At 51.4% G+C, this 12,721-nt stretch overlaps 1 protein-coding gene across 1 annotated transcript in view; it reads right to left on the bottom strand.

Moving 5' to 3' along the window:
* LOC142907876 (protein NipSnap homolog 1-like) overlaps window positions 1–12,721 on the bottom strand; it is a 74,816-nt gene that overhangs the window by 40,822 nt on the left and 21,273 nt on the right. The window contains exon 3 of the mRNA XM_076057781.1: window positions 3,920–3,965. Coding sequence (XP_075913896.1) covers window positions 3,920–3,965 — 46 coding nt within the window. The remainder of the gene's footprint in view (window positions 1–3,919; window positions 3,966–12,721) is intronic.

Raw genomic sequence — 12,721 nt, 5'->3', positions numbered from 1 at the left:
TACCGGCAAAACAACCCCCTACCTCCTCGCGGTGCCGGACGGGCAACTCTGTCGTGGACAGTGCTGTGGGGGGAGATCCAATTTTGATTGGCTCCTCCCCTCATGGCAAAAGTGTCCACCACAGGGGCTAAACGGGGGCTCTGGACGGGTGCGAGGGGCTGGTAACCCCTCCACCTTCAATTAATTACCACGAAACCACGAATTAAACTGAAATATGTAACTAATAAGCTTGTGCCGGAGGCCCCGGGGGGCCAGGCGCCTATGACGTCTCCTGGCCAAACCCCAATTGGCGGAGCCAGGAGATTGAATCTCTACCCTCGGGGCTACTCCAGAAACAACGAAAAGCCGCTACGGGTGGCCACGTGGAATGTTCGAACGCTCACTGCGGAGGAGAGGCTGCCGCTCCTCTGTCGGGAGCTGGACCGGTACCGCCTGGATCTATGCGGCATTCAGGAGGTCCGGTGGACCGGCTCTGGCTCCTGCCACCATGAGGGGTGGACAGTCCTCTACTCGGGGCAGCAGACTGCCAAACAACAGGGTGTGGGTCTTCTTTTGAACAAAAGAATGAAGGGGGCGTGGGAGCGTGGCGGTGAGGTGTGGGAAGCTGTAAGCCCCAGGCTACTTTGGGCTCGCCTTCCCATCAACCGGAGGCGAGGAATGGCGGTGGTGGTTACTTATGCCCCCGCCGAAGATGAACATCCGTGGAGGGATGCAGGCAAAGCCAATGAGTCAGATGCCTTCTATGACCTCCTGTCACAGGTGCTGGCTAAAGTGGCCCCTCGGGATAGAGTCATCATGTTGGGTGACTTCAATGCCCGAGTTGGTCATGATACTGGCACCTGGTCTGGAGTGATTGGAGGGCATGGGCCAGATCAGCTCAATAACAACGGTAGGAGGCTGCTAGATTTTGGTGCAGCCCATGGGCTTGTAATTACCAACACGCTGTTCCGGCATCGGCGCATCCACACAACATCATGGATGCATGCCGGGTCCAAGCAAGAACATCTGCTGGACTACATAGTGACGGACCAGCGAATGCGAGCCCATGTCCTTGACACCAGGACCTACTGTGGAGCTGATCTGCCCTCTGACCATCGACTAGTCATCTGTAAGATGCGCCTGCCATTCTTCCACTCCGGTGGTGGGTGTACACCCAGGACCCCATTCCAACATAAAGTGGCCTGGTCTCAGTTATCTGATGAAAGTTGCAAGCGAGAATTTCATCATCGCTTGCGGCTGGGATTGGCATCGTCCCCGACTCCTCCTGATGTCGAGGGTAAATGGGCGAGGTTTAGGACTGTGACTCATGCAGCTGCAATGGCTGCTTTGGGTACGCGGTCCAGACCTCCCCAGAGACCCTGGCTGACAGAGGAGGTGTTCAGGATGGTTGAGAAAAAGCGACAGGCCCACTGTCATCGGCTACAGAATCCCACGTCAGAGAATGAGGAGGCTTACCGCAGCCTTCGCTCGGAGGTTCGGAGAGCCGTGAGGCGCTGCAAGGATGGGTGGTGGTCGCGGGTTGCTGAGGAGATGGAGTCTGCCTCAGTGGCCCGTGATCACAAATCTCTATTTAACTCCATCAAAAAAGTAACCTGCAGCGCCACACCTATTCCCATCATTAGGGGAAAAAACGGTGATCCAATCTCTGACCCCCAGGAACAGGTTTGCAGATTTGCTGAGCATTTCTGAGGTCCTGGGGGAGGGAAAATCCCTCAGCCAGGAAAACATCGTGGCACAAAGTGAGGATGACCCTGCTGAGGCTGCGGTGCCTCAAATATTGGAAGAAGTCACCCCTTGTGAGTGGCTGGCTGAGGTGCCATCTGTTGAGGAAGTACTGAAGGCAATCCGGAGTCTGAGACCAGGAAAGGCAGCGGGCAGAGATGATCTCCCAAGCGAAATGCTGAGGGAGGGTGGCGTTTGTGCACAGACTGCCCTATATGCCATCATAACAACAGTCTGGACCACTGGACGGGTTCCGCAGGATTGGAAGGATGCCCTGGTGGTCCCCCTTTTTAAGAAGGGGGACCGCACAGACTGTAACAACTACAGGGGCATCTCACTCCTCAGTGTGCCGGGAAAGGTCCTGGCAAGGATTATTCAGCATCGCCTTGCCAGGCACACTGAGGAGAGGCTTGCGGAGCCCCAATGCGGTTTCAGGAAAGGGCGGTCCTGCACGGATGCCATATTTTCTGTCCGTCTGCTACAGCAGAGGTGTAGGGAATTCCAACAAGACCTAAATCTCTGTTTTATTGACCTGGTCAAGGCCTATGATACCATCAGTAGGCCTGGGCTCTGGGTCGTTCTTCGTGCTTTTGGAGTCCCTGACCCTCTGCTCACGATCATTAAGGACCTTCATGATGGTGAGCGGGCCCGGGTAAAACTACGTGGCCGGAGCCATTTCCTGTACAACTTGGGGTGCGACAGGGATGTCCTCTGGCTCCCACATTATTTAACATCTATTTTGACCACGTAGTTCGTGATGCCTTCAATAGCTGTACCGGGGGAATCTCCATATGGTACAAATATACTGGGAGGCTGATCGATGCCCGGGTGCGGTCAAGGGATGGCTCCCTATTGCTCAACCACGTTATGTATGCTGATGATTTGGTAATAGCTGCTCAGTCAGAGGAGGAGTTGGAGACGCTGCTGCTGAGACTGGAGCGTGCCACTAAGAGGTGGGGCCTTACCATCAGCCCCACCAAAACTAAGCACCTGCCTGGGTATTTTGTACCATCGGACACTCCACCCCCACAACTCCCAATCGGTGATGGGGCAGTTGTGGAGAGAGTGGAGAGTTTCGCATACCTGGGCAGTGTGCTTATGACTGGCTCCAGTTTAACAGCAGAGGTCTCACTCCGAATCAGTCGAGCGGCAATATCTTTTCATCGGTTGCATAACGCTGTGTGGAAGCTACCTGGTCTGTCGCTCCGCACTAAGCTTCAGGTCTTCTCGGCCACAGTTATTCCCTCCCTTCTCTACGCTTGCAAAACGTGGACCCCCCTAATGGAACATCTTCGCCGGTTAGAAACATTTAGGCTGGCCTGCCTACGATCCATCCTGGGTTTAACCAGACTGGATTGTGTGAGGAGCTCACAAATCCTTGAAAGATCTGGGCAAGGTCCCATCGGTGAGCTCCTCCGGCGGGCAAGGCTGCGATGGCTGGGTCATGTTGCCCGCATGCCCAGCCACCGCATGCCGAAACAGCTTTTGTTCGGCCGGATTGAGGGGGCAAAGCGGGCGCGGCACGGGCTAGAGAAGAGATGGAGTGATGTGGTACAGGAGGACGTGGAGCTGAGTGGACTTGCCGATGACTGGTACCAGCGGTGTCAAGATCGGCCTCTGTGGAGGAGGCTTGTGAAGGACGCTACTGGGCAGTTGGAGGTAGTCGCCCTCCAACAACAACGGAGGAGCGACGCTCACAACAACGAGCGGAGCGCCGGGTGGCTAAAGCACAGCAGGTTGGCACAGTAGGGGGCACAGGTGGTGCATCAGCCAGTCATCTCAGTCAGTCGACCCGTGGCACCTGGGTCTGCCCCGTGACCTCCTGCCAGCGGGCGTTCGACACTTCACGTGGCCTCAGGGTGCACATAGCCTGGCACAAGCGTCGTGGTGACGTCACCGCCACTTAGTGGCGAACGGCGGTTGTTGTTGTGTCTGTGTGTGTGTCTGTGTGTGAGTTTGTGTGTGTGTGTGTGTCTGTGTGTGTCTGTGTGTGTGTCTGTGTGTGTCTGTGTGTGTGTGTGTGTCTGTGTGTGTCTGTGTGTGTGTCTGTGTGTGTGTCTGTGTGTGTGTCTGTGTGTGTGTCTGTGTCTGTGTGTGTGTGTGTGTGTCTGTGTGTGTGTCTGTGTGTGTGTCTGTCTGTGTGTCTGTGTGTGTGTCTGTGTGTGTGTCTGTCTGTGTGTCTGTGTGTGTGTCTCACACTAGCTGGTTGTAGGCGTAGAGGCACTCCGGCTTGACATTGTGAACTGGGTTGAGACGGAGAGACAAAGACCACCAACACCATCATCACCTGCATCATCATCACCATCATCATCACCACCACCACCACCATCATCACCAGCATCATCATCACCACCATCACCACCACCACCATCATCACCTGCATCATCATCACCAGCATCATCACCACCATCACCACCACCACCATCACCACCATCACCAGCATCATCACCACCATCACCAGCATCATCATCACCACCATCATCATCACCAGCATCATCACCACCATCATCATCACCACCACCATCACCACCACCATCACCACCACCATCACCACCACCATCATCACCACCATCACCACCACCATCATCACCACCATCATCACCACCATCACCAACATCACCAGCAGCATCACCACCAGCATCATCACCACCATCACCACCATGACCAACATCATCACCATCACCACCATCATCACCATAATCACCATAATCACCATCATCATCATCACCACCATCACCATCACCACCACCATCATCATCATCATCACCACCATCACCACCACCATCATCACCACCATCACCAGCATCATCACCACCATCACCATCATCACCACCATCACCAGCATCATCCCCATAATCACCATCATCACCACCATCACCATTATCACCATCATTATTATCATCACCGTGAGTACTGAGTGTCTCTGTGAGTGTTTCTGTGTCTCTGTGAGTGTCTCTGTGTCTCTGTGAGTGTCTCTGTGTCGCTGTGAGTGTCTCTGTGTCTCTGTGAGTGTTTCTGTGTCTCTGTGAGTGTCTCTGTGTCTCAATGAGTGTCTCTGTGAGTGTCTCCGTGTCTCTGTGAGTGTCTCTGTGTCTCCGTGTCTCTGTGAGTGTCTCCATGTCTCTGTGAGTGTCTCCGTGTCTATGTGAGTGTCTCTGTGTGTCTCTGTGAGTGTCTCTGTGTGTCTCTGTGAGAGTCTCTGTGAGTGTCTCTGTGAGTGTCTCTGTGTCTCTGTGAGTGTCTCCGTGTCTCTGTGAGTGTCTCCGTGTCTCTGTGTCTGTGTGTCTCTGTGAGTGTCTCTGTGTCTCTGTGTGTGTCTCTGTGAGTGTCTCTGTGAGTGTCTCTGTGTCTCTGTAAGTACTCACACTGCAGCTTGTACAAGTTGCTGGTGTCATGTTTAGCGAGTAGCTGCGAGTGTCTCTGTGTCTCTGTGAGTGTCTCTGTGTCTCTGTGAGTGTCTCTGTGTCTCTGTGAGTGTCTCTGTGTGTGTCTCTGTGTCTCTGTGAGTGTCTCTGTGAGTGTCTCTGTGAGTGTCTCTGTGTCTCTGTGTGTGTCTCTGTGTCTCTGTGAGTGTCTCCGTGTCACTGTGAGTAATCACACTGCAGCTTGTACAAGTTGCTGGTGTCATGTTTAGCGAGTAGCTGCGAGTGTCTCTGTGTCTCTGTGTGTGTCTCTGTGTCTCTGTGAGTGTCTCTGTGTCTCTGTGAGTGTCTCTGTGTCTCTGTGAGTGTCTCTGTGAGTGTCTCTGTGTCTCTGTGAGTGTCTCTGTGTCTCTGTGAGTGTCTCTGTGTCTCTGTGAGTGTCTCTGTGTCTCTGTGAGTGTCTCTGTGTCTCTGTGTCTCTGTGAGTGTCTCTGTGAGTGTCTCTGTGTCTCTGTGAGTATTCACACTGCAGCTTGTACAAGTTGCTGGTGTCATGTTTAGCGAGCAGCTGAGAGTGTCTCTGTGTCTCTGTGAGTGTCTCTGTGTCTCTGTGAGTGTCTCTGTGTCTCTGTGAGTGTCTCTGTGTCTCTGTGAGTGTCTCTGTGTCTCTGTGAGTGTCTCTGTGAGTGTCTCTGTGTCTCTGTAAGTACTCACACTGCAGCTTGTACAAGTTGCTGGTGTCATGTTTAGCGAGTAGCTGAGAGTGTCTCTGTGTCTCTGTGAGTGTCTCTGTGTCTCTGTGAGTGTCTCTGTGTCTCTGTGAGTGTCTCTGTGTCTCTGTGAGTGTCTCTGTGAGTGTCTCTGTGAGTGTCTCTGTGTCTCTGTAAGTACTCACACTGCAGCTTGTACAAGTTGCTGGTGTCATGTTTAGCGAGTAGCTGCGAGTGTCTCTGTGTCTCTGTGAGTGTCTCTGTGTCTCTGTGTGTGTCTCTGTGTCTCTGTGAGTGTCTCTGTGTGTGTCTCTGTGAGTGTCTCTGTGTCTCTGTAAGTACTCACACTGCAGCTTGTACAAGTTGCTGGTGTCATGTTTAGCGAGTAGCTGAGAGTGTCTCTGTGTCTCTGTGAGTGTCTCTGTGTCTGTGTGTCTCTGTGTCTCTGTGTGTGTCTCTGTGAGTGTCTCTGTGAGTGTCTCTGTGTCTCTGTAAGTACTCACACTGCAGCTTGTACAAGTTGCTGGTGTCATGTTTAGCGAGCAGCTGCGAGTGTCTCTGTGTCTCTGTGAGTGTCTCTGTGAGTGTCTCTGTGTCTCTGTGAGTGTCTCTGTGAGTGTCTCTGTGTCTCTGTGTGTCTCTGTGTCTCTGTGAGTGTCTCTGTGTCTCTGTGAGTGTCTCTGTGTCTCTGTGAGTGTTTCTGTGTCTCTGTGAGTGTCTCTGTCTCTGTGAGTGTCTCTGTGTCTCTGTGAGTGTCTCTGTGTCTCTGCGAGTATCTCTGTGTCTCTGCGAGTGTCTCTGTGTCTCTGTTAGTGTCTCTGTGTCTCTGTGAGTGTCTCTGTGTCTCTGTGAGTGTCTCTGTGTCTCTGTAAGTACTCACACTGCAGCTTGTACAAGTTGCTGGTGTCATGTTTAGCGAGTAGCTGCGAGTGTCTCTGTGAGTGTCTCTGTGTCTCTGTGAGTGTCTCTGTGTCTCTGTGAGTGTCTCTGTGAGTGTCTCTGTGTCTCTGTGAGTGTCTCTGTGTCTCTGTGAGTGTCTCTGTGAGTGTCTCTGTGTGTGTCTCTGTGTCTCTGTGAGTGTCTCTGTGTCTCTGTGAGTGTCTCTGTGTCTCTGTGAGTGTCTCTGTGTGTGTCTCTGTGAGTGTCTCTGTGAGTGTCTCTGTGTCTCTGTGAGCACTCACACTGCAGCTTGTACAAGTTGCTGGTGTCATGTTTAGCGAGTAGCTGCGAGTGTCTCTGTGTCTCTGTGAGTGTCTCTGTGTCTCTGTGAGTGTCTCTGTGTCTCTGTGAGTGTCTCTGTGAGTGTCTCTGTGTCTCTGTGAGTGTCTCTGTGTCTCTGTGAGTGTCTCTGTGTCTCTGTGAGTGTCTCTGTGAGTGTCTCTGTGTCTCTGTGAGTGTCTCTGTGTCTCTGTGAGTGTCTCTGTGTCTCTGTGTGTGTCTCTGTGTCTCTGTGAGTGTCTCTGTGTCTCTGTGAGTGTCTCTGTGAGTGTCTCTGTGTCTCTGTGAGTGTCTCTGTGAGTGTCTCTGTGTCTCTGTGAGTGTCTCTGTGTCTCTGTGAGTGTCTCCGTGTCACTGTAAGTACTCACACTGCAGCTTGTACAAGTTGCTGGTGTCATGTTTAGCGAGTAGCTGCGAGTGTCTCTGTGTCTCTGTGAGTGTCTCTGTGAGTGTCTCTGTGTCTCTGTGTGTGTCTCTGTGAGTGTCTCTGTGAGTGTCTCTGTGAGTGTCTCTGTGTCTCTGTGAGTGTCTCTGTGTCTCTGTGAGTGTCTCTGTGTCTCTGTGAGTGTCTCTGTGAGTGTCTCTGTGTCTCTGTGAGTGTCTCTGTGTCTCTGTGAGTACTCACACTGCAGCTTGTACAAGTTGCTGGTGTCATGTTTAGCGAGCAGCTGAGAGTGTCTCTGTGTCTCTGTGAGTGTCTCTGTGTCTCTGTGAGTGTCTCTGTGTCTCTGTGTCTCTGTGAGTGTCTCTGTGTCTGTGAGTGTCTCTGTGTCTCTGTGTCTCTGTGAGTGTCTCTGTGTGTGTCTCTGTGTCTCTGTGTCTCTGTGAGTGTCTCTGTGAGTGTCTCTGTGTCTCTGTGAGTGTCTCTGTGAGTGTCTCTGTGTCTTTGTGAGTGTCTCTGTGTCTCTGTGAGTGTCTCCGTGTCTCTGTGAGTACTCACACTGTAGCTTGTACAAGTTGCTGGTGTCATGTTTAGCGAGTAGCTGCGAGTGTCTCTGTGTCTCTGTGAGTGTCTCTGTGTCTCTGTGAGTGTCTCTGTGTCTCTGTGAGTGTCTCTGTGTCTCTGTGAGTGTCTCCGTGTCTCTGTGAGTACTCACACTGTAGCTTGTACAAGTTGCTGGTGTCATGTTTAGCGAGTAGCTGCGAGTGTCTCTGTGTGTGTCTCTGTGAGTGTCTCTGTGTGTGTCTCTGTGTCTCTGTGAGTGTCTCTGTGAGTGTCTCTGTGTCTCTGTAAGTACTCACACTGCAGCTTGTACAAGTTGCTGGTGTCATGTTTAGCGAGTAGCTGCGAGTGTCTCTGTGTCTCTGTGAGTGTCTCTGTGTCTCTGTGAGTGTCTCTGTGTCTCTGTGAGTGTCTCTGTATCTCTGTGAGTATCTCTGTGTCTCTGCGAGTGTCTCTGTGTCTCTGCGAGTGTCTCTGTGAGTGTCTCTGTGAGTGTCTCTGTGAGTGTCTCTGTGTCTCTGTGTGTGTCTCTGTGTCTCTGTGAGTACTCACACTGTAGCTTGTACAAGTTGCTGGTGTCATGTTTAGCGAGTAGCTGCGAGTGTCTCTGTGTCTCTGTGAGTGTCTCTGTGTCTGTGTGTCTCTGTGAGTGTCTCTGTGTCACTGTGAGTACTCACACTGCAGCTTGTACAAGTTGCTGGTGTAATGTTTAGCGAGTAGCTGCGAGTGTCTCTGTGTCTCTGTGAGTGTCTCTGTGTCTCTGTGAGTGTCTCTGTCAGTGTCTCTGTGAGTGTCTCTGTGTCTCTGTGAGTGTCTCTGTGTCTCTGTAAGTGTCTCTGTGTCTCTGTGAGTGTCTCTGTGTCTCTGTGAGTGTCTCTGTGTCTCTGTGTGTGTCTCTGTGTCTCTGTGAGTGTCTCTGTGTGTGTCTCTGTGAGTGTCTCTGTGTCTCTGTGTCTCTGTAAGTACTCACACTGCAGCTTGTACAAGTTGCTGGTGTCATGTTTAGCGAGTAGCTGAGAGTGTCTCTGTGTCTCTGTGAGTGTCTCTGTGTCTGTGTGTCTCTGTGTCTCTGTGTGTGTCTCTGTGAGTGTCTCTGTGAGTGTCTCTGTGTCTCTGTAAGTACTCACACTGCAGCTTGTACAAGTTGCTGGTGTCATGTTTAGCGAGCAGCTGCGAGTGTCTCTGTGTCTCTGTGAGTGTCTCTGTGAGTGTCTCTGTGTCTCTGTGAGTGTCTCTGTGAGTGTCTCTGTGTCTCTGTGTGTCTCTGTGTCTCTGTGAGTGTCTCTGTGTCTCTGTGAGTGTCTCTGTGTCTCTGTGAGTGTTTCTGTGTCTCTGTGAGTGTCTCTGTCTCTGTGAGTGTCTCTGTGTCTCTGTGAGTGTCTCTGTGTCTCTGCGAGTATCTCTGTGTCTCTGCGAGTGTCTCTGTGTCTCTGTTAGTGTCTCTGTGTCTCTGTGAGTGTCTCTGTGTCTCTGTGAGTGTCTCTGTGTCTCTGTAAGTACTCACACTGCAGCTTGTACAAGTTGCTGGTGTCATGTTTAGCGAGTAGCTGCGAGTGTCTCTGTGAGTGTCTCTGTGTCTCTGTGAGTGTCTCTGTGTCTCTGTGAGTGTCTCTGTGAGTGTCTCTGTGTCTCTGTGAGTGTCTCTGTGTCTCTGTGAGTGTCTCTGTGAGTGTCTCTGTGTGTGTCTCTGTGTCTCTGTGAGTGTCTCTGTGTCTCTGTGAGTGTCTCTGTGTCTCTGTGAGTGTCTCTGTGTGTGTCTCTGTGAGTGTCTCTGTGAGTGTCTCTGTGTCTCTGTGAGCACTCACACTGCAGCTTGTACAAGTTGCTGGTGTCATGTTTAGCGAGTAGCTGCGAGTGTCTCTGTGTCTCTGTGAGTGTCTCTGTGTCTCTGTGAGTGTCTCTGTGTCTCTGTGAGTGTCTCTGTGAGTGTCTCTGTGTCTCTGTGAGTGTCTCTGTGTCTCTGTGAGTGTCTCTGTGTCTCTGTGAGTGTCTCTGTGAGTGTCTCTGTGTCTCTGTGAGTGTCTCTGTGTCTCTGTGAGTGTCTCTGTGTCTCTGTGTGTGTCTCTGTGTCTCTGTGAGTGTCTCTGTGTCTCTGTGAGTGTCTCTGTGAGTGTCTCTGTGTCTCTGTGAGTGTCTCTGTGAGTGTCTCTGTGTCTCTGTGAGTGTCTCTGTGTCTCTGTGAGTGTCTCCGTGTCACTGTAAGTACTCACACTGCAGCTTGTACAAGTTGCTGGTGTCATGTTTAGCGAGTAGCTGCGAGTGTCTCTGTGTCTCTGTGAGTGTCTCTGTGAGTGTCTCTGTGTCTCTGTGTGTGTCTCTGTGAGTGTCTCTGTGAGTGTCTCTGTGAGTGTCTCTGTGTCTCTGTGAGTGTCTCTGTGTCTCTGTGAGTGTCTCTGTGTCTCTGTGAGTGTCTCTGTGAGTGTCTCTGTGTCTCTGTGAGTGTCTCTGTGTCTCTGTGAGTACTCACACTGCAGCTTGTACAAGTTGCTGGTGTCATGTTTAGCGAGCAGCTGAGAGTGTCTCTGTGTCTCTGTGAGTGTCTCTGTGTCTCTGTGAGTGTCTCTGTGTCTCTGTGTCTCTGTGAGTGTCTCTGTGTCTGTGAGTGTCTCTGTGTCTCTGTGTCTCTGTGAGTGTCTCTGTGTGTGTCTCTGTGTCTCTGTGTCTCTGTGAGTGTCTCTGTGAGTGTCTCTGTGTCTCTGTGAGTGTCTCTGTGAGTGTCTCTGTGTCTTTGTGAGTGTCTCTGTGTCTCTGTGAGTGTCTCCGTGTCTCTGTGAGTACTCACACTGTAGCTTGTACAAGTTGCTGGTGTCATGTTTAGCGAGTAGCTGCGAGTGTCTCTGTGTCTCTGTGAGTGTCTCTGTGTCTCTGTGAGTGTCTCTGTGTCTCTGTGAGTGTCTCTGTGTCTCTGTGAGTGTCTCCGTGTCTCTGTGAGTACTCACACTGTAGCTTGTACAAGTTGCTGGTGTCATGTTTAGCGAGTAGCTGCGAGTGTCTCTGTGTGTGTCTCTGTGAGTGTCTCTGTGTGTGTCTCTGTGTCTCTGTGAGTGTCTCTGTGAGTGTCTCTGTGTCTCTGTAAGTACTCACACTGCAGCTTGTACAAGTTGCTGGTGTCATGTTTAGCGAGTAGCTGCGAGTGTCTCTGTGTCTCTGTGAGTGTCTCTGTGTCTCTGTGAGTGTCTCTGTGTCTCTGTGAGTGTCTCTGTATCTCTGTGAGTATCTCTGTGTCTCTGCGAGTGTCTCTGTGTCTCTGCGAGTGTCTCTGTGAGTGTCTCTGTGAGTGTCTCTGTGAGTGTCTCTGTGTCTCTGTGTGTGTCTCTGTGTCTCTGTGAGTACTCACACTGTAGCTTGTACAAGTTGCTGGTGTCATGTTTAGCGAGTAGCTGCGAGTGTCTCTGTGTCTCTGTGAGTGTCTCTGTGTCTGTGTGTCTCTGTGAGTGTCTCTGTGTCACTGTGAGTACTCACACTGCAGCTTGTACAAGTTGCTGGTGTAATGTTTAGCGAGTAGCTGCGAGTGTCTCTGTGTCTCTGTGAGTGTCTCTGTGTCTCTGTGAGTGTCTCTGTCAGTGTCTCTGTGAGTGTCTCTGTGTCTCTGTGAGTGTCTCTGTGTCTCTGTAAGTGTCTCTGTGTCTCTGTGAGTGTCTCTGTGTCTCTGTGAGTGTCTCTGTGTCTCTGTGAGTGTCTCTGTGTCTCTGTGAGTGTCTCTGTGTCTCTGTGAGTGTCTCTGTGTCTCTGTGAGTACTCACACTGTAGCTTGTACAAGTTGCTGGTGTCATGTTTAGCGAGCAGCTGAGAGTGTCTCTGTGTCTCTGTGTGTGTCTCTGTGTCTCTGTGAGTGTCTCTGTGTCTCTGTGAGTGTCTCTGTGTCTCTGTGTCTCTGTGAGTGTCTCTGTGAGTGTCTCTGTGTCTCTGTGAGTACTCACACTGCAGCTTGTACAAGTTGCTGGTGTCATGTTTAGCGAGTAGCTGCGAGTGTCTCTGTGTCTCTGTGAGTGTCTCTGTGTCTCTGTAAGTACTCACACTGTAGCTTGTACAAGTTGCTGGTGTCATGTTTAGCGAGTAGCTGCGAGTGTCTCTGTCTCTCTGTGTGTGTCTCTGTGAGTGTCTCTGTGTCTCTGTGAGTGTCTCTGTGTCTCTGTGAGTGTCTCTGTGTCTCTGTAAGTACTCACACTGCAGCTTGTACAAGTTGCTGGTGTCATGTTTAGCGAGTAGCTGCGAGTGTCTCTGTGTCTCTGTGTGTGTCTCTGTGTGTGTCTCTGTGAGTGTCTCTGTGAGTGTCTCTGTGAGTGTCTCTGTGTCTCTGTGAGTGTCTCTGTGTCTCTGTGAGTACTCACACTGTAGCTTGTACAAGTTGCTGGTGTCATGTTTAGCGAGTAGCTGCGAGTGTCTCTGTGTCTCTGTGAGTGTCTCTGTGAGTGTCTCTGTGTCTCTGTGAGTGTCTCTGCGAGTGTCTCTGTGAGTGTCTCTGTGTCTCTGTGAGTGTCTCTGTGTCTCTGTGAGTGTCTCTGTATCTCTGTGAGTGTCTCTGTGTCTCTGTGAGTGTCTCTGTGTCTCTGTGAGTGTCTCTGTGTCTCTGTGAGTACTCACACTGTAGCTTGTACAAGTTGCTGGTGTCATGTTTAGCGAGTAGCTGCGAGTGTCTCTGTATCTCTGTGAGTGTCTCTGTGTCTCTGTGAGTGTCTCTGTGTGTGTCTCTGTGTCTCTGTGTGTGTCTCTGTGTCTCTGTGAGTGTCTCTGTGTCTCTGTAAGTACTCACACTGTAGCTTGTA

Source organism: Petromyzon marinus, chromosome 84 (genome assembly GCF_048934315.1).
Source record: "Petromyzon marinus isolate PM22_M1 ecotype Great Lakes invasive population chromosome 84, UKy_Petmar_22M1.pri1.0, whole genome shotgun sequence".
Taxonomy (NCBI): domain Eukaryota; kingdom Metazoa; phylum Chordata; class Hyperoartia; order Petromyzontiformes; family Petromyzontidae; genus Petromyzon; species Petromyzon marinus.
Note: the sequence above shows the minus strand (reverse complement) of the source record. Positions and strands in the feature narration are given on the sequence as shown.